Below are 21,103 nucleotides of genomic sequence, written 5' to 3'. Positions count from 1 at the left end.
ATTGTGCTAAGCCTTTGTTTGTTTTTTATATTATCATCATAAAGTTGAGTTTCTCTTTACATATGTTTTCTAAGAAGAATAAAATGATATAAATTTGCTTGATTTATAATCCTGAGTCCCAAAATGTTTTTTAAAAGAACTGTATTTGTTAAAATATTTGTCCTAGAAAACTGTTAAACTAGTAAATTTTGTCCGTCGCTGAAAAAAATGTGAAATTAACTCATTATATAGACTGTGGTTGAATTCTTATAACTTCAATTACACGTAAGTGATATGAGTTCCCTTGTTAGAAATAGCAAGATCCTTTGTGGCTGCAGCTGAATGTCTATTTTTTTGTTCTTACTATTAAAGGTGGTAGAATTCAATATTTATGGGGATTTTCCCTGAGTATTTTGAATACTTTATTCCATTGTATTTACTTTGGCATCTACTTTCACTGATGAAAAATCTACTACCATTATAATTAACTGCTTTTCTTTTTTAGTAATATTTCTTTTTATGTGTGTGGCTTTAAAGTTTTTAAACTATGTTTTTTAAACTAAGTTTTAAGACTATGAATACATATTCAATTTAGAGATTTATATCCTGCTTTCATTCTGAAGGTTCTCAACCATTATCGTTTAGATATTTCCTTTACCTAGCCTTTCCTTCTGGAACTCATGTTGGGCTTTTTTTTTTCTTTTTTGGAATTTTTCATGCTTTATTTCTCTCTACTCTGTGATGTATTCTAGCTGATTTCTTAAGATCATCTTCCATATTTCTAATCTTCTCTTTAGCTGTGCCTACTGTAGTACCTATTCTACTTACAAGATATGTTTTTAAATCCTGAAGACTGTATTTTTCAACTGTAGGATTTTTACTTGTCTATTTAATCCATATAATGCTCTTATCTTATGGGATGATTCCTTTCTTGTCTCTTTGAACATTTTAAGATACACTTTTTAAAAAGCCAGTTCAATCATAATTTCTCTAATTACTTAGGTATGCATTCCACACTTATTGGGTCTATGGACACTCTCTCCTTTGAAATTTTTTGTGTGTTTTATAATTTTTATTTATGAGGTCATCTTAAGTTGGAAATTTGTTGTCTGGAAGGTCATCACATACCATTTGCTATAGAACTTCTCCATAAGACTATCTATGCATAACTCTGCTTAGATGCAGTGAGGTCCACTAGTTTTGAATCTTTCTTCAATTTTACACTGTATTTCTCAGCTTGGAATTCCTATGCCATATGAGTAATGTGATTTCAGGCCCCTGCTTCTTATTGGTATATAGTCAAGTTCTGGTTTTTGGAGTTGACTGCTGCTACCCATAGCCTGGGTAATTTTTTCCCATGTACTGAAATCTTTTGACTGTCTGGTGCAGATTTTCTGATATTTGATCATAAATAGAATAGAAATTTCCTAGCTCAGGGCTCCATCTTCTCATGAGATCATAACCATCCTAAGGCATCTTAAGTAATAATGCCCTAAGGCATCTATCTGATACAATTCCAACCACAATTCCTTTTCCCACATGATGGCTTCAACTTCAGTGCTATGACTCTAGAATCATTCTCTTTTTGACACATAGAGATTTCTATTTCTGTCTTTTGAGTTCAGTCAAGTAGTAGCAACTTCTGACATTCAAATAGTTTTCCAGGTTAAAATGTTTGCAGGAAAATGTTATAACTATGATGGTATCAAAGACCATAGAAAAAGAACTTTACACAATTATGTTATGAACCCCAATGATGGCATCAGCTTCGATTGCTCTAACTAAAAATGAAATATAGCAAATCTTTAATACATCATCTTGTTGTGACAGAGTTGTTAGTGATAAATGAACATTCCTGCTGAAGTGATATTGTTGAAGTTCAAGCTGTCTCACTTTGTACTCCAAGGTTTTCAATAGAACCGATATTTGAATAGCCATCTGTAATTTTGAATAGATTCTGTTTGAATCACATAATAGGCAGTGAACAGCAAATTATCAAAATGAGTTTGCTGAAGAGAAAGGAAGGATAGCACTTTACTAGTGCCAGCACAGAAACAAGAGTTGGCATTGACGTTTCAGAATATCTTCAGACATATCCTAACAGATAATTTTTTCTTTGTCATACATTTTGGTGATAGTGACTCTAATCCCATTATTATGTTTGTGTGGCAGTCTCTCATTAATAAAAACCTGCATAAAGAGCTTTACATGGATGACACACAGGAAAAGCCATGACACATAACTTTAGCTGCAATAATTTTTTTGTGCTTCCTGTTTTATTCGTGCTGCTCTTCAACAAGCTATAACACATTTCCTACGTAAGTCTGGAACCAAAAAAATTTTATGACTAACTTTTACATCAGCATTCTATCCACATACTTTGAATAGGATGTTTTGAAAGCAATCTGTTAGAAAATCTCTGATGCTCAATATTTCAAATTTTTTCAAATCTTTTGAGAACATAATGTTTTAAAAATGGCCAAGGTAGGAGCAATAGTATCCTTGGAAAGGAAATTATTATTTTGTTTGCTTTTCAATTCTACCATCAAAGATCTTCAACAGGGTGTGCCTATGACTAATTGGGATAGGAAAGATATACAGTATTATTGAAAATATAGACTCCTAGGCACTGCTTACTGGAATTCTGATTTTCTTTATTTCTGTTAAAGCCCGGAAATCTTTATTTTAATAAACACCAACTGCACATGATTACTTTTCACATTAAATATTGAGGGCCATTGATACGAGGCTGTATGAAAAGAGCCATTGATACGAGGCTGTATGAAAGTGCATGGCAGTCAACACACCAAGAAAGGTATTCAGAGTATGCAGATCTCTATGGAGGCTCATCATTCCTTTATTTCAAGGCCACAGTCATTTGTAGAACAATCAATACTTAGAATTCAATGAACAGTTTTATTCTTGCTACACATAGTGAAGGCAAGTGGCATTTATCATATGTCATCTGGCCAGAGGCAGCAGCTTGCACCTCTAATCCCAGCACTTTGTGAGGCCAAGAAGGGAGAATCACATGAGCCCAGGAGTTCAAGACCAGCATAGGCAACGTAGGGGGACACCATCCTTACAGAAAATTTAAAAAGTTACCAGGCATGATGACACATGCCTGTGGTCCCAGCTACATGGGAGGTTGAGGTAGGAGAATTAATGCATGAACTCAATAGGTCGAGTCTGCAGTGAACTATGATTGTGATGCTGTACTCCAGTATGGGTAACAGTGCAAGATTCTGTCTCTAAAAAAAAAAGTGTGTGAGTGTGTGTATACACATTTTATATTATATATAATTATATGATATATAATATATATAATATATAATTATATATTATATATAATATAATTATATTATAAATATAAATATTTATATAAATATATATTAAATAAATATAAATATAAATATATTATATATTATAATAATATATATTATATATAATATTTAGTATGTCTATATAATACATAAAATATATAATATATTTCATATATATGCACACATATATTAACTGTATATATATTTGTATATATATGATATTGAATATATAAATAAATATATATATTAATATGTATTATATAATATATATTATATAACAGCAAAATTGGTGTGGCTTTTAAAAGTGGCATGGATGCTTGGAAGGCACGAACACAAACAAAAAACTCCTAATTTTTACAACATGCAAATACAAACCACTGGAAGATATATCGATTCTAATCAGGTGCAGCTGAAGGTGCTGAATGTATGTTCACCTATTAGAAGTTGAAGGTATGTTCACCTATTAGAAGCTCTCTACTTCTTCAAGCAGATGGAATTCGGTTTGCCTAAAGTGCCAATTTGCAGATGCACCTGTTTGCTCAGCCTACCTAGACAGACATAAACCCTGACAGTAATGTGTATTAGGCTCAAACTGGGGACTCTCATACCTGTATATACCAAGTTTGACTTTCTTCTTTCTTATAGTTTTCATTTGTTTAATGGTTCCTTTTTTAAATCAAATGTTTCATCAATTCTTAAGCAATTTCTTGCTGTAAGATCTGCAGTTTGGGCTAATATATTGCCTAATATAGACTGCTGAGAGAAGCAAAACTGTTTTTCTTCCACAACATTTAAACGCTTGAATAAAAGTAACAGTTTGCTCAGAGAGTAAAAAAGACAGGAATAAGTCTTGTGGAAAGGAAGAAGAATTGAAACTATTCCTATTAGTACAGTAAGTTGATAATGTTAGGATAAAAACCATCTTTAAATGTTAGTTGATTTAAGAAGGAAAATATAGTCATGAAGGTTTCTATTCATTTATAGCTTGACAAAGAAAAGAACAAATAATGTGATAAGAGCTTGAATCTACAGTAATATGGGGCTTTGGAATTTTGTCCTTGATGCTTGTTAAATGTAGGTGGAGAAATGAGGGTTATGATAACCCCCAGGTCCCAAGGTCTTGGGTGCCTAGTATCAGAATATTTTAAATGTTTAGTAGTTATGATGAAGGTTTAAGCTGAGATACAAGGGTTGTGATAATTTCAAGGTACAGTCAGTTCTGTTTTAATGCATGTTTTGAAAGTGTGAGTTTATTCCAACATAAAGACTAATTTGTACATAACAGGAACTTTGTGTTTGCTTAGGTATAATTTCACCTGAGAGAAACACTAGATGATGAGGAAAACTGTTGATCAGGGCAGCATAGGAGAGCACACACATGCATGCGATTCTCAAACATCTACCAGTGACCGTGGCTCATATTTGAGTTATAAACTACACTCAACGACATCTGCTGTTATAACTTTTCATCCAATTTTTAAAAAAACCCTCCTCCATCACTTCACAGTAACTCACAAGCTAAACCCTGCCAACACTCACTCCCACAAGCAAAGTCTTTTTAAAGACAACTTACCATGTTTATTGTACTATTTATGTATATTTTAACCACTTAAAATGTATAAAACTGTGTTACCATTTTTAGGGTTATTTTTTGTTTGTTTTTAATATGTTACTGATGAAGTTTTTTGAGTATTGTGTCTCTAACCCCTGTTTTTGAATGACTCCTGTGGGATATCCTGCTCAATTTTTTAGTGTAATGATTTTTAGGAACATATGTCATCTTGTAACAAAACTTACCGTATTAAGTGTCAATAAGAGTTTCAATGGGAGTTTTAAATATTTTATAACTATAATAAGTAATATTTATTAAATGAGTGCTATGTTCTATGAATTTTACCTGTATTAGTTATCTGATTTAACGTATCCTAAAATGATCCTGTGGGTGTGATTATTTTCCCTGTTTTATAATAGAGAAAACTATGATTTAGAGAGATAAATAACTTATTCTCAACCACAATGCTAATAAACAGCTCTCTGAGAATGCAGATGCCACTTCAAACAACACTGGGCAAACTCAGCCATGGCCAAACTGTGCTAAGTGAAGCAGAACTTGTATTCAGAGAGACCAGCAGCCATGTGCTCACCTGCCTGTCACTAATTAAGACCATAAAGCCTGGGAACTGGACAGCCTTGCAGCCAAATCCAGGTTCCACTGCTTACTGGGTGCATATCACTGAACAATGACTTAAACTTTCTACATTTTGATGTCCTAATCTGAAAAATGGAATTCAATTATAGTAAAATAGCTAACATTCATTGAGCACTTATTATTAACCTCAAAACAATCCATGATATACATATTGTCCCATTTCTACAAATGACAAAACTTGGGCTTCGAAAGTAAAAAGAAAAAAAAAAAAAAAAAAACTTGATTACAGTAGCGCAGGTAACAGGAGTGAAGATGGATTTAAACTTGTCTGTTAAACTCCAGACACTTGTCTTCTTAACCACTGTTAAACACAACCCCCAATAAAAGCTTTCTCCTGGCTTTCTCTGAGGATTGAGGGAGAATGTAACTGTAAATTACTTAGCAATGTGCCCAGTCTATGAATTTAATAAATGAAATCCATTATTATTACCATTGGAACTTAGCCAAGAACATAAGTAATTATAATAAAAGGAAGAATGTAAGTATATGAAAAGTACAAAAAAAGAAAAAAGAAAGAAAGATGTCAAGGAAATTCAAAAGAAGAAGAAATGACATTTGTAAAGAAAATCATTCTTCAAGGAAGGGACAGCATTTTAAAAAAAAATGTGATCTTGACAGACAGAGATGAGGGAGGGTAATACATGTGGCAGGATCAGTGGAGACCATAAAACCCAGAGAGAGATTGTGTGGCCCATTTGCAGAGCATAAAGCAGCTATTGGCCACAGCTGATGACATGCATAGGGCGGGTGGGGATGAGAAAGGCAGACCGCTGGAGCCTCCCTGGAGAGGGCTTCATACTGCAGGCTGAGCCATCCTTACTAAATGTAGTGCACAACGAGGAGTCAGTGTCAGTTCTTGAGCTGGGAGGCAATATAAGCAAGATTTTTCAGTGAAAAGACAGATCTGGCAAGGATTATAGCAGAGAGTGACTGAAGGCGTGGGCAGGGCAGTGCCTGAGTCACCAGATGCCACCCCTGCCGGCTTCTAGGTGAATGTGGATTTTCCTAATAAGCACATTCCTGGGCAACTCTTTGAACTGAGAGTCCTTTATGGTTTATGAGGTTTGCAGTACAACGGGGCCCTCTAGAGGCAGACTTAGGGAAATTGACATGAGGAAAGATTAAAATTAAACCGAAGAAGCAAGTTTGCAGACTTAAAGGCCCTTAGGACCCTGTACTGGCAGCCTAAGCATCAGCAGCAGTTGAGTATTAAGGAATGCTCCTTCTAACCAAAGTTACAGAAGATATAGAGCACTGGCCTAAAGAAAATAGGACCAGAGCTCTGTATCTTTTATTTTTCAAAAGAAGCTGGATTTTTACAAATAGTGAAACAGGTTGGTTTTAAAATGTGGGCTTAATTTAAAACAAACATCATGAAAGCCAAAGGAAATATGTCGGTGGACTGGATCTGCTTATAGGCCTCACATTTCCAATGTACAAATTCCAACCAGGAAGGGAATGTGGAGGTCATCTTTAGAGTCTAACTTTTCCACTTAACAGGTAATGATATCGCATCCAAAGGATCCCAGTAAAGTTCAAATCACATAGCCAGACTAGCATACAGGTCATTTAATGACAAACTATTGCACAGATTTTTAAAAAATGTTATTTTGCAATTTTATTCCTAAGCTGAACCACCACTACTTACTGCTTTTCTGCAAGGTGCATGTGGGGCTGAGGTAGGATTGAGGATAATGTGGAGAGAAGGGGGTTGATAAGATTTTACTGTAGACATGAAAAACACTTGGATTCCTCATTCCTCATCTCATAAACAACCTGAGTCAGGTATGTCTCCATAAAGCTAAGAAATATTGGGAAATAGCCTGTAGCCAAGGGTTACAGGCTGGATTAGATTATTTCCAATATTCTCTAGGAATACTGGCTACAGGCTAGAGTAGAATATTCTCATTATTCCAAGAAGGTACTCTAAGAGAATACTCCTCATTCCTTGAGTCATGAGGATAAGCCAGTGTTCTTTTACAGTATACAGTTTCTCCCTAGATGTGTACTCAACTGTCAGCAGGCACTTGACATTGATCTGACTCCACCCTGAGGATGTTATACATATCTTAATAATTTGCAGATGACAGCAGAGTATTTTTGTGATTGATCCATGACAAAGATTATTATTTTGTATATTTTAAGAAAAGAACTTTCTTCAATTGCATACTAATCACTTGGGCATATCTTTAAGTTCACCAAGAAATTAACCCCCCTAACTCTAATTTTTTCATAAAATATTGGGAAGCATTATCATATAGAACTTAGATGTTAGATGAAGATCTCTGACATCAGATGCATCTGGTTGAGGCTCGGGCTCTGTGATCTTGAACAAGTGATTGCCTTCTCTAAGCCTCAATTACACACAAGCGTGGATTAATTAAAATAATTCAGTTAATGCTTCAAACATTGTAAGTGCTCATAAATGGTTACTGTATTACATTATTACTTCAACTTGATTTGTTAAAGAACTTAATATTGAATCAATATTTTAGTGTGATTTTAAAGACGTAGAGATGCCTTTTTTCAGAAAGATGCGAAGCCTAATTAATACCATCTTAAACATCAGTAACACTGCTTGTTTGACAACTGGTTGACTGTGGACTTAACCAAATTTTACTCTGGATGACTTATGCCCCAATAATATCTGAGACATAAAAATGACAAAGAAAGGCATGAAGTATTTAGATGAGACCTGACTGAACAATTCAATTCTCCTTCTTAACATATAATCACATTTCCAATCTTTATGAGCTGTTTCTTTGGAAGCTGTGGGTGTTGCCAACAATCTGGAACATCCAACACGTTTAGTTTTGGAAGAGAAATAAAATAAATGATGGGACACATGTATTCACATGGATATTCTCAAGAGGTCTAACCTTAAAATTCTTGGACAATTAACTGCTTATAGTCTGAGCTGGGTGGGCATTGAATGATTGAATAATTAATAAAAATAAAATAATAAAAATGCAGAATTTAGAAGGGACATTTCTGAATGTGCTATGGAATATGTCTGAGCCAAAGGTTTGGACAAAAATGTGGTCTCACCCAGATTAGCAGTGCTAGACACTGACAAGTTAAGTTTCAACATTTATAGTTCATCTTGGCAGTTGCTCACGTCCTGATGTCATGCAGCCACGATGTAATCGAGAAGAGTGATGTTTTGCAATAGAGGGATTTTGGTAACCCCTCCCATGAGTATGTGTGGTAGGATATCAATATTTATAGCACTTCACAGAAAGCATGTTATATTTTGTAATTAGAGCCATTAAATGGCTTCTGCATGGTTCTCTGCATAGATAAGTTGTCCTCCTGTTTAACATCAAAAGCTTAAATTGCTGATGTTTGTCTTGTTATTTTCTTATGACTTTTTTCTCAATTAAATATAATGAATGGAAATCTTGACATCACCAAAATGAACATGTTAAAATGAAAGGATTAGATTTGTATTACGTCAGGAAAGACTAAAAGATGAACTATGTTATAATTTCACCCTGTTCAAACTTTATGAAAACACAACTATACAAAAAGCTACTTTGAGGAAAGAGAATACAATGACAAGCAATTTTACTTTTTTGCAAATTTACTGGCTCCAGAATGGTTGAGATTATATTATGTACCCCATCCTCATTAGACTCTGAAATGCTAAATGATAAAGCATTCATTAATATTGATGACTAAGGATGTGTTCTCAAATAATTGAAGGATAGACAAAGGGAGGAGACAAAATGGGGAATGAAAGAAATTGATGAACCCCTTGGCTAGTGTAATGTAGTTAAAGATGCCAGAAACATGTTGGCATTTGTTTGCTAAATGATCCACCCCGACTTAATGATACATTGATTGATAGCTGAAAGTGTAGTTCTGAAGGACAAACTTTACCGGTAGGGTCTTTTCATGGTCTTCTTGCATATAGAAAAAAAAAAGATGTAACAATTTGCAAATATTGCATTCTTATGCATTTTCCTACCCTAGTTCTGCTTATGTACTTAAATATTGCCAGATGTGGCTCTAGCTTCGTAGGAATATCAGAGATTTCATCCTACGAAATTAATGCTAGGAATTACAGGATCACAAGATTGTTTTATATGAAATATTAGGGCCGAGCACGGTGACTTACGCCTGTAATCCCAGCACTTTGGGAGGCCAAGGCAAGCAGATCACAAGGTCAAGAGATCGAGACCATCCTGGCCAACATGGTAAAACTCCGAATCTACTAAAAATACAAAAATTAACTGGGCATGGTGGTGTGCACCTGTAATCCCAGCTACTCGGGAGGCTGAGGTAGGAGAATCGCTTGAACCAGAGCGAGACTCCATTTCAATTTAAAAAAGAGAGAGAGAAAAAAGAAATATCATAAACAGATGGTTATCGTAAGCCACATTCAGTTTCTCTACAATCTCACAGGGTGGGCTTTATGTTGTTAGTAAGTACTATTCTATTGGTGAAAAAAGTTGAATCTCTGTGAGAATTTGTTTTAGTTAACATTTTGGTTTTGCAACTTGAGGATTTTAATTCTCTTCCTGATGTTCTAATTTTAATTATATTATGTTTATAATTTACAAGCGTAGACAACAAATATTTAAAAATTTTAAGGTTATCACCCCTCCAGACTCTAGCATTAATTTCTTTTTCCTTGTGTCAGGAGGCAGTTCTTAATTAATTACAGGCAATCCTGTATTGTTTCTTCCCATACTCTCCCCAGCTCTTTTACATCTTTTTTAAATACTCAGGAAGAGAATCGCTTTCTAGGTGTGGTCTGTCACTGGAGTCACTGGGAGGAAACTTCATTGCCCCACTCCTTGGTATGATGTAAGCTTTGCATACTGTGTGAAAGCATTCAGAAAGTGCTGACTGCAATCCATTTGCATTAAATTTCTTCTGAAGGAAAAACAAAACAAGTTAAATACATTCTACTCAAGGGAAAGCAGAATTTAAAGCGTGGTTTACGAATGAATAAAAAACTATAATTTAATGTAAATGAAAGGCTTGTTGCTGGACTGCCATTGCAAGAATAGTCAAGTTTGATCCTCTTTTCACCACTCATGATCAAAAATGTCTTGCTTAACTACATCGCAAATGGAAAAAAAAGAGTCCATTGTTTTAGACTGAACCTTAAAAAATGACAGCTATTATTACTCTTTAATATTTTATATTTCCTTTAACAATAAATTATTTTTTTACAAACTAAAATATACACCTAAGATAATATCCAGTGGTGTGTTTCAGGGTTAGAGGTGGGGTTGAAGTCCATCTCAACATGCTAATGTTGAGGATTTCACTGGCACTACAGATTTGGAAAAATATTTTCTTCTTTTCATTGTCAAGTTTTAGAGCTACAAGGGTCTTGTCGAAAATGAAACCAAAGCCCAAATAAATCGAGCAACCTGCATAAGACTGTTTGAATTAAATGGCAGAAATATAACTAAGAGGAAGGATACTGATTTTTTTTTTTTTTTTTTTTTTTGAGATGGAGTTTCACTCTTGTCACCCAAGTTGGAGAGCAGGGGCGCCATCTCAGGTCACTGCAACCTCTGCCTCTTGGGTTCAAGAGATTTTCCTGAGTCATCCTCCCAAGTAGTTGGGATTACAAGCCAGTGCCACCATGCCCAGCTAATTTTTGCATTTAGTAGAGACAAGGTTGCACCATGTTGGTCAGGCTGGTATCAAACTCCTGACCTCAGGTGATCCATCTGCCTCAGTCTCCCAAAGTGCTGGGAGTACCGACGTGAGCCACTGCACCCAGCCTGGACACTGATTCTTAGTTATTTCAACTGTGACTCCATTTTTTCCTCTCCCTCTATGTGCAAATTTGTTAACAAGTGTTCAAAAATGATAAAGTTTTCATGTGCTGTGGGCTGGTGAAAAACTTCTATGTCCTGTTCTTCAGTTTCTATTTTAGGGCCAATTGTAGACTTTTATTCCGTAGTAGACTTCAAGGATTTCTGTCCAAATGAATGGTTACCAGGTAATTCCACAGATAACTGGAGGAAGGATGAACAAAAGCATTATGGACCAATGAGTCCAACACAAAGTTTTATAATCTATATAGAAATGGAGATGCTTTGCCTACTCCAGACTTGATATCCAGAGAGCTTCAGTCTTCAGAAACTCTTTAGCTTATTCCATATTTCACATATAAAGGCTGTATGTTTGTTACAAGCTTTGTATGATTTGTATTTGCCTTGGACATTCCATTCTTTTTTCAGTGGCTTAGATTTAAGACACGTGTTTGGTTCACTGAAGGTACTTTAACACTGATTTCATTCTAAAAGCTGACATCACATTCTTTTAGCCACCATGAAAACAACAAGTTTGGGATAAGTTTCGTTGAGCAAATAGACTTAGAGAGGCCCATCTAGGTGGTAAAAAACGCTGGATAGTAAGAACATGAAGAATCCAAATGAGGCATTGCTTTGGCTTGCTGCAAAGTTGATTATAAGTCCCATGAAAATTCACACCTGACACAGTCAGGAGCATGAAACTCAGTCTTTCTGTAGTTAGAATAATAACCACACAACAAGAACAAAAGAGTGCAACTATGAACTTGACTTCTGCCACTGCAACTTGTTCACTTGGCTTCCATCACTCCTTCATGACGGGAAAGTCTACAGGCCAACGCTGAATTTTATCATCTCATTTCATTGTGATCCCAACTTTTATTATGTTCAAGTCTAGTCAGCTTGACAAGTTTTGTTGTTTCATCTGAAAACTTTAATTTTGGGCCCACTGATCTCTGCAGATGCCTTGATGAAAATTCTTTATAAAGGCCTCACAGCGGTTGTCTCCCTCCAGAACAGACATTGTAGGGCGATTTCAATTTTAGACACCTGAAACAGAGCATTGGTTTCCATATGAATTTGACTGTGGTTCATACAGGCACTGAAGCTTATACATAAATACAACCTACAGCAGGTGCTCTTGGTGTCCCACACAGATCCCCTTCACCCATCAGTAAACCCATCCCTCAGCAGTTGTGGGCATTAACAGGCTCACGACGGCAGTCTTCTTCCAAGGTCGGCCCGTGGCTAACGGAGTGCCTTGCCAGGAGATTCCTGGGAGATTACAAGTCCCTGTTCCTTACCCCACATGAACCCATGATTGAATAATATGAGATACTGAAATCAGATGCCTCATCTCCTTGGGAGAGGTCTACACTGCTATTCACATTCTAGATCTCTCTGTGGAATCAGGCCAGGGCTACACTTCAGTTAAAGCCACATCTTTGCTTAGCTTCTTCTTGTGCTCCATCTGCCTTCCTTACTTTATTACAGGTTTTACCTTAGAGTACTCCGTCGACCAATCACATGCACAGCAATCTCCATCTGAAGGCTCTGCTTCTAGGAAATCTGACCTCAGACAGCTACCTTAGTAATGTGGAAAAGTCTTACCTACTCCTCCCCCTCACGATTATTATTATTTTTAGGTCTCTTAGGCAAATCTAAAACTGATATAATACAGATTTGATTCTCTCTAAGATGCATATGTTAAGCAAAACAAACTTTTATAATTTTGACAGGTAGTTTTAGTCATTTAAAAATGATAACTTATTAGAGTGCAGCAAGGGAAATAATGTGTTTGTATTTTTGTGTTAGGATATCTCACTTTATTTCTTGACTTTACCCTAGTTACATGGATTTGAGGAAAAATTACTCATGGAAAAACAAGAAATAAGAATGAATACATAAATAATTTATAATTATTTGTAGATCAAGTTTATCTTCTTAGGTTTTTAGCAGGAGACTGCACCTTCTGAAGATACCCCCAGTTGATGTCTGGGAAGAAATGGCCAACGACTGTCACACATTTTTATTCAGTTTTTACTTGTTTCTTGATTTTATTTCCCGCAACAAAATATTTACTCAGTGTCTGTTATGTGCCAAGCACAGTGTAAGGCACTGAATATATGATTTTGAACAAGACATATTTAGTCCCTACTTTCTTGGGGCCTGCTCTCCTCCTCATTTATAATTTTGATGTGGGCAGACACAGATTGGATGAAGGGAGACTGTAAGTTTAAACTCTCCTATTACAACTGAAGGTAAATTTTACCACTCGTCTGGGTTTATATATTACATAGAAACATGCCAGATTTATAGTTCTTTTTTAATTAAAAAATTTTACATGTCAATGTCTGGCACATTACAGGGGCTGAATAAATATTTGTCAAATGAATGTATACGAAGTGACTTAACGTTTTGTCTTGTTCATACCTCTTTCTTATATAGCAGTAAAAAACAGCAAGAAAACCACTTAATAGTAATCCAACACCGATCCCAATTGCAATGTATTTTTCATAAGAATCCATAGCATATGAAGTTAAAGTCAAGTGCTCACACCTTTCTCCAGTATAACCAGTAAAACATCTATAAAAAAAGAAAAAAAAATTAATTTTAAAACCTGTGATGATAGAAATACAAATAAATACCGTTTCAATAAATTTTAAAAAATAAATGGAAATAAGGAATTTAAATTAAAGAGGCAAACACCAAATGAAAGCCAATCTGTTAAAGGCAATGAAGCAGCTATGAATTTTTCAGTAATCCTTAAGGCCCCATATTTTCCCTTCATTAGTAGAGGGAAAAGGTAGTATACTTGCATAATTTATTCTAGAAAAATCATTAGCCTATTCTTCCATAGGACAATACTGAGCAAATCAATGATCATAAAAATATTATCTTAGTTGCTCTAGAACTTCATATTCTGGAAATGTTTTTGCGGTAGTTTGCTTCATATCATCCTGAAAATGACCCCAAAACTTAAAATCACTTTTGCATGTTGTTAAAAATGCAGATTCTGATCCAGCAGTTCTGGGGTAGAGCATAGATTCTGCATTTCTAACAAGCACTCAGGTTCAAGAGATGCTGCTAATCTGGAAACTATGTTTCCGGTTAATGAGGACTAAATAGTTTAGACAAAAGACTCCTTGGACATTCAAATACGAAGAGGCCTGTTGAGTTATGTTCAGATTATGCACCCTTTTTACTAAAGAGAGAAAAGTGTGGAAATGTACTATGTGAAGCAACAGAAGCATAAACTCATCTCCTGTCTCTAGGACTTGGAAATTTATTTGCATTTACCTGCAGATAGCTTTCTCTAGCTCATGGTGGAATGCACAAGCACCGTTGATGCAGTAGCTGTTATGATCTTTCAGGCAAGAGTGTGAGAGCTTCAAAACTATGGGTCCTTCTATGTTGTCAGCTAAGAAAAGGAGATACAATATTAACGAATGAAGTGTGTCTTACTTTTATGGTAAATTTTTTATACATATGTAAATAAATTTTTAATTTTAAGGATATTTGAAGGGTGCTGTGTCCTTTATTGATTCTCTTAGCAGATTGCATTCACAAGGGTTGGGTTAATATCATCTAGTCATATTAATTAGGGGATGGAGGTGGATTGATGATTGTTTCATTTTTTAAAAGCAACATAGTAAAATAGAAAGGCAACAAATTCACCAAAAGGTGGCAGCACTGGTTGTAGTCTTAGGTTGTTTTGAGCAATTCTTCCCAGACTTGTATTTGAATTCAAGGTAACATAGATCTTGGCTGGGCTCAGTGGCTCACGCTTGTAGACCCAGCACTTTGGGATGCTGAGGTGAGCGGATCGGATCACGAGGTCAAGAGATCAAGACCAGCCTGGCCAACATGGTGAAACCCTGTCTCTACTAAAAAATACAAAAATTAGCTGGGCATGATGGTGCATGCCTGTAGTCCCTGCTACTCGAGAGAGGGAGGCAGGAGAATTGCTTGAACCTGGGAGGCGGAGGTTGAGGTGAGCGGAGATCGCACCACTGCACTCCAGCCTGGGTGATAAGAGTGAAACTACGTCTCAAAAAATATATGTGTCTGTGTGTGTGTGTGTGTGTGTGTGTGTGTGTATGATCTCATAATATTTCTATTTTCCCCCATTACACCTGAGAAGTCAGCACTTGGGAAGATTTGAATTTACACCTGTGACATAATAAACAGGATTATTACTCCTGATTCTCTGATGTACAAAAGACATACCTATGCCATTGTTGGTGTTTATGCAGTGGGAATGAGTCTTGGGTAAAATTGAATAATTGAATCCTTTGGAGTATACTTTATTGATTCTTAAATTTTTCTCAAACAGAATTAATGCCATTTTATTTGTCATTTTTAGAAAAAATATATTTCCTCATCATAATGATAAAGCTATACTATATTTGCCTTGCTAACATTAAGAGGATCTTACTTGTTTATAGGGAAAAAAACAGTTTGAAAAGGCATTCTTTTTTTATATTAAAAATACTAAATATGTAGATGTTAAGATTACAAACAAGATATGTTGCATTACTTTATTTTGGTTGAGAACACACATTACCTTAAAATTCACGTTCATTTTGTTGAATGTGATGATATAATGTATCATTTTAATAATTATCAGGCAGTGAGAATTTTCCATTATAAACTGTGCTGGGTGCTTTCTATTTCAAGACTAAACAAGTTCGATTAAGCCCTAAACAGAATTTGCTAGAAAAATGTGAGAATTAAGCCATTTCTAAAGAAAAGGTATACCAGAGAGACTTATCTTTCCCCTAAGAATGAGAAGAATGAGAAGATTAATCATAACTTTTATAAAAATTTTTCTAAGATACTAGATTGAGATTTTTAAGTTAGGAAAAATTAAAGTTATCCATCAAGATAGCAAAGGAAAAATATAGAAATGATATACAGTTGTGCTTCTGTATTCATAGGTTCCACATCCATGGTTTCAACCAACCTCATATGGAAAATATTTGAAAAAATGCATGTGTACTTAACATGTACAGACTTATTTTCTTGTCATTATTCCCTAAACAATGCAGTATAAGAACTATTTATATAGTGTTTACAATGCTTAGGCATAACTAATCAAGAGATGATTTAAAGTACATGGGTGTATGTCTATAGGTTATACACAAATATTACGCTATTTTATATAAGGGTTTTGAGCATCTGTGGATTTTGGTACCCTCTGGGCAGGAGGAGGAGGTTTTAGAACTAATGCCCCATGGAAAATGAAGGATGACTGTATTGACTTCCTTTTTTCCATTGCTATTACTTGTAACTCAAAAAATTTTACTTGCGGTTTACCATTAAGGAAGAAAAATAATACTGAGCATACCATTATGAAGTTAGTCATTGAGAGAAAACTAAGCTTCTTTAATTTTCTGCAGTGTATTTTATATATATATATATATATATATATATATATGGTTTGTTTTTTTTTTTTTTTGAGATGCAGTCTAGCTCTGTCACCCAGGGTGGAGTGCAATGGCCCAATCTCAGCTCACTGCAACCTTCACCTCCTGGTTTCATGCAATTCTCCTTCATTAGCTTCCTAAGTAGCTGGGATTACAGGTGTGCACCACCACACCCAGCTAATTTTTTTATTTTTAGTACAGACAGGGCTTTACTATGTTGGCCAGGCTGGTCTCAAACCCCTGACCTCAGATGATCTGCCCATCTTGGCCTCCCAAAGTACTGGGATTACAGGCATGAACCACTATGCCATGCCAGTATATTATATTCTAATAAGATGTTTCCTCTTTGTTCAAAGGCTTAGAAGACAAGTAGTTGGCTATAAGTTATTCTAAAAGCCACACTGATTTCATTGGGCAAATAGACAGATATTCAAAAAATCAAATGGATAAAATATTTTGAGACAATCACTTAAAGTTCTGAATTATTGGTGAAAGGAAGAACACTGAGATATGACAATCTTCTTTTATTTGCCTGATATTGTTTCCCCTGCCCTAAATCACATTCCCAGCCTCCACATAGTGATCAGGATGCGATGTGCAGAACAATCATAATGACTCAGTCACAGATTGTGGTAAGCAACAAGCTTTCCAAGTTTCACCTCTAAGAGTTTAAACAGATTTGAAAGAGAACGCTGATGCTCAAGAGCATCCAGAAGCCACTGTGATAATAATAAAATACAAAAGAAAATATATCATCACTATCAACAACAAAAATTGGGTACAAGCGGTTAGGATATATAGCATACGCTAAAATAACAACAAACGCCCCAAAGCAAACAAGAAAAAAGATCATTCCAAAGATGAGGGAAAGTGCTTCTCATTTTGTAGCCATAATGTCTTTGGAAGCAAAGCTTATAATCACAGATCAAAATATAATGTCACTCATCAAGAATGCCAAAATGAGGACAAACTGCCTCTGAACACACAGGGGTTACTGGGAACCAAGCAGAAATGAAGCAGAAAATGTGACCTGTTTCATGTTCAGGACAGTAACTGAAAACAGCTTTTGTCTCATTTGCTTCACTTCCTCCTTTTAAAAAGGCAATTATTTTCTGGCACATTTATCTGTCACTTCAATTTAACAGCATCCTGCTAAAAGAGTTGATTATCTAATAATATGATATATATTTAAAAATGAGCAATATTGCTTTTATCTTCCAATTTTTAGAAAAGTCTTGTGAAATACAAAAATGAGAAGAAAATACCTTCTGTTTTGTTAACTGTCCAGTTACCTCGCTGGGCTGTGATTGGAGGTGTCACAGTCACGGCTGCCTCTTCAGTCAGTGCTGTCATTGCTGTATTAAGGGGGCAAAAGCATCTTTAACAGAGAGCCTCCTTCTATGTACAAGCAACAGATGGAAAATATTCTTATTCTGTTTATTCCTATTTCTATTTTGCTTTTAATTTATTACAGTTGAAATCCACAACGTGACTAGGGCAATATCCTTACAGTATCTCATCCATTCCATTGACTATATTAGGATTATAGCCAATAAAAACACAATTTTTAAGACTGTTAATGCATTTACATACTAATTCAAAACTAAGAACACTATAGTATAGTAGCTAAATGTATCAGTTACTCTTCAATTGTATAAAGCAAACATTCTGGAGGTCTCAAAAAAGAGGTGTCAAAATATATTAGGAGAGGAATATACAGAACATAAAAAACTAAATTAATCCACAGATTCTTGCTCTGATCTTTATCATAAAGCAAAACTGTTAGAAGCCAACTTCTCTCTAATGTAGAGAAAATAAATCCTATTCACATTTTACAGTCATATAAAGTTAACAAAAGGAAATTACCTACCATTGAACAAAAGATAGACTGATATTGGAACTCCCAAAGCCATTTCCTGTAGTTGCTTAACTTTCTTTCTCTTATCCTTCCAGACTGACGGGTGGAAGGTTTTTATTGAGCTCTCTGAGTCTTTGTTGCATTTATATTTCATGAAGCGTCATCTGGCAGTTCTTACCAATCAAAAAAGTATGTACTTCTGGCAGCAGCAGAAAGCCTCTGGGCATTCACACACTTGTTTAGGATGCCTGTTTTATCTAGCAACGTGATCAAGTTTTCTTTTGAAACCCTGGTTTCCTGTTACCTGTGGGCATAATCATGTATGTAAAAGTACTTAAAACAACAGCAAACCGTGATTTCAGGAAAGGCGTCCATTGGTGTGAAGAGAAATACACCAGCTCAAACGATGCTAGCAACCTGTACAGGAGTCCAACAAACATAACTGCAAATTAGGAAGCAGCATAACCTGTTTCTAAAAGAAATATCCCTGAAACTATGGATGGTTACACCACCTTTCATTACAGACTATGAGTTCCATTTCAAATCAAGATCGTGTGTTAATTTAGTTGCAGAGAACAGTTAAATTTGTGAAAACACAGAGGTTTCATACTCTATTTTAGTGTCTACTTCTGAGTTTTACGATGACAAGTGTTATAAATAAAATTATGTTTAATAGTACAACATTTACCTTTCTGCCATCCTGCTATTTAACGTTTTTCTGAGTGAACAAAATGGGATACCATATTCCAGGAACAACAGTGCTTTAATCTGCGTCCCAATGATTAAGCTAACCAGTAAAGTACCAACATAATAAAACAGCAGTAATAATATTAAGATTCTCCATTAAAAGAAAATTAAGATGACATTTAGTTTGGATACGTCTAATGAACAGAAAGTTTTTTAAGTTAATACAACATCCAAATTTTTTCTTAATGTTCATCTAGTTGTAATTATTAAAGTGGCACTTTAAAGGCCAAAACTGTAATTACACAGGCTATATTTTACAACTACAGACATTTTCACTTGCCCGAAATTACTATAAATAATTTATAAATATATCTTCCTGAGGCATTGAGTCTTTCTGCCTGGATTTTCAATTGCTTATATTTTCTTGAAACTTGAAACCTCAAAACCCTAAAACATATTCAAGCCAAGATAGGTCATCTTTTGCATCATGTCCAGTCAGCAAATTAGATTTACCAGAAAGGAGTCCTTTAAGTATTTGAATACAAATGTGGTGTTAGAAATCACACAAGAATGAACTTGTTGAACTCATTATACTTGGGCAATCTCTTACCACAGGAGTCATCATTTTAAAGTTAAAATAATATAATAGTACTTGACTCACTTTAAATGTGCCTACATTTTGCATTTCTACTTTTGTGGGTTTTTAATAAACTGTTCATTACTAAGTCAATTTCTGGACAATACATTTCCCAGGCAAATAACATTTGAATTATAAGTTGAACAATCTTCTTTGCACCATTGCTGAGAATTTAAGAAGAAATCATTTACAAAAGATTAAATAAACCATCACAATTCTTTTTGTAGTTTCTGGAGGGAGATGTTAGAACTCATATTAAATACTTTATTTCTAAGACTGAGACATCAAAGTACAAAGATCATCTTTGTGAAAACTCCTAAGTGTAACTAGGGCAGTTCTTTGCACTTTACAGGTTTCCCTACACATCTCAATTCTTTCTTCGGGAACCCTGGCCCAAACAAACCCAGGGCCTAACATCTAGTAAATACTTAATGAATCTGTCTTCAGTGAATAAGGAAATAATTAACAGGCATTATTTCTATTCTCACATGACAAATGACAAATTTTTTGAGGCTCAAAATAATTAAGTGACTTGCCAAAGTACATGCTTAGAGCCAGGACTTCAATCCTGGCCAGGTGTGATGGCTCATATCCGTAATCTCAGCACTTTCAGAAGCTGAGGTGGGAGAATTGCTTGAGACCGGGAGTTTGAGACCAGCCTGGGCAACACAGCAAGACTCTGACTCTACAAAAAATAAATTAGCTGGACATGGTGGTCTGAGTTACTTGAGAGGCAGAGGCAGGAGGATCACTTGAGCCTGGGAGGTCAAGGCTGCAAGGAGCCGTGATCACACCACTGCACCCTGGCCTGGGCTACAGACCCTGTCTCAAACAAAACAACAAAACAAAACAAAAACAAAAGCAAAAAAAAGACTCCAATTTATTTTCAGATTCCAAATCATATGCTGTTTCCATTTCCCTAGTTGTGTCCTCTTATAGGAGTTGTTGTACTGATCACAAAAGAATTCCCTTAATTATCTCCTAAAATGAAGCTTTAAATAAATTACCTTTATTAGAAAAACAAAATATTTAATAAACTCTGATTTTCACTCACATCTGGGCTGAGGGATGGAACTGCAGCCTTTCTGGTAAATTGGCCCACTTAATACAGAAACCCCTCTTCCACATTAGCTTACTGTTTATACCAGAAAGTAACTCTAAGTCATCAAACATGTTGCCTTTCCTCTGGGGCCCACACTCA

General features: G+C 35.3%; 1 protein-coding gene across 1 annotated transcript; it reads right to left on the bottom strand.

Annotated features, from left to right (window-relative positions):
- Nucleotides 1–10,140: 10,140 nt before the first annotated feature.
- Nucleotides 10,141–18,697, bottom strand: EPGN (epithelial mitogen). Its single transcript, XM_012464379.2, has 5 exons — nt 18,591–18,697; nt 17,986–18,075; nt 14,592–14,712; nt 13,725–13,877; nt 10,141–12,341 (listed from the first exon to the last, which is right to left on the bottom strand). Exons 1-5 carry the CDS (start codon nt 18,631–18,633, stop codon nt 12,284–12,286), a joined length of 465 nt encoding a protein of 154 aa, XP_012319802.1. The 5' UTR covers nt 18,634–18,697; the 3' UTR covers nt 10,141–12,283.
- Nucleotides 18,698–21,103: the final 2,406 nt, after the last annotated feature.

The sequence above is a fragment of the Aotus nancymaae genome, unplaced genomic scaffold (assembly GCF_030222135.1).
Source record: "Aotus nancymaae isolate 86718 unplaced genomic scaffold, 86718_ANA_hifiasm-v0.15.2.pri h1tg000006l, whole genome shotgun sequence".
NCBI classification, from domain to species: domain Eukaryota; kingdom Metazoa; phylum Chordata; class Mammalia; order Primates; family Aotidae; genus Aotus; species Aotus nancymaae.
The sequence above is the reverse complement of the archived record's forward strand: the minus strand, read 5'-3'. Positions and strand labels throughout refer to the sequence as shown.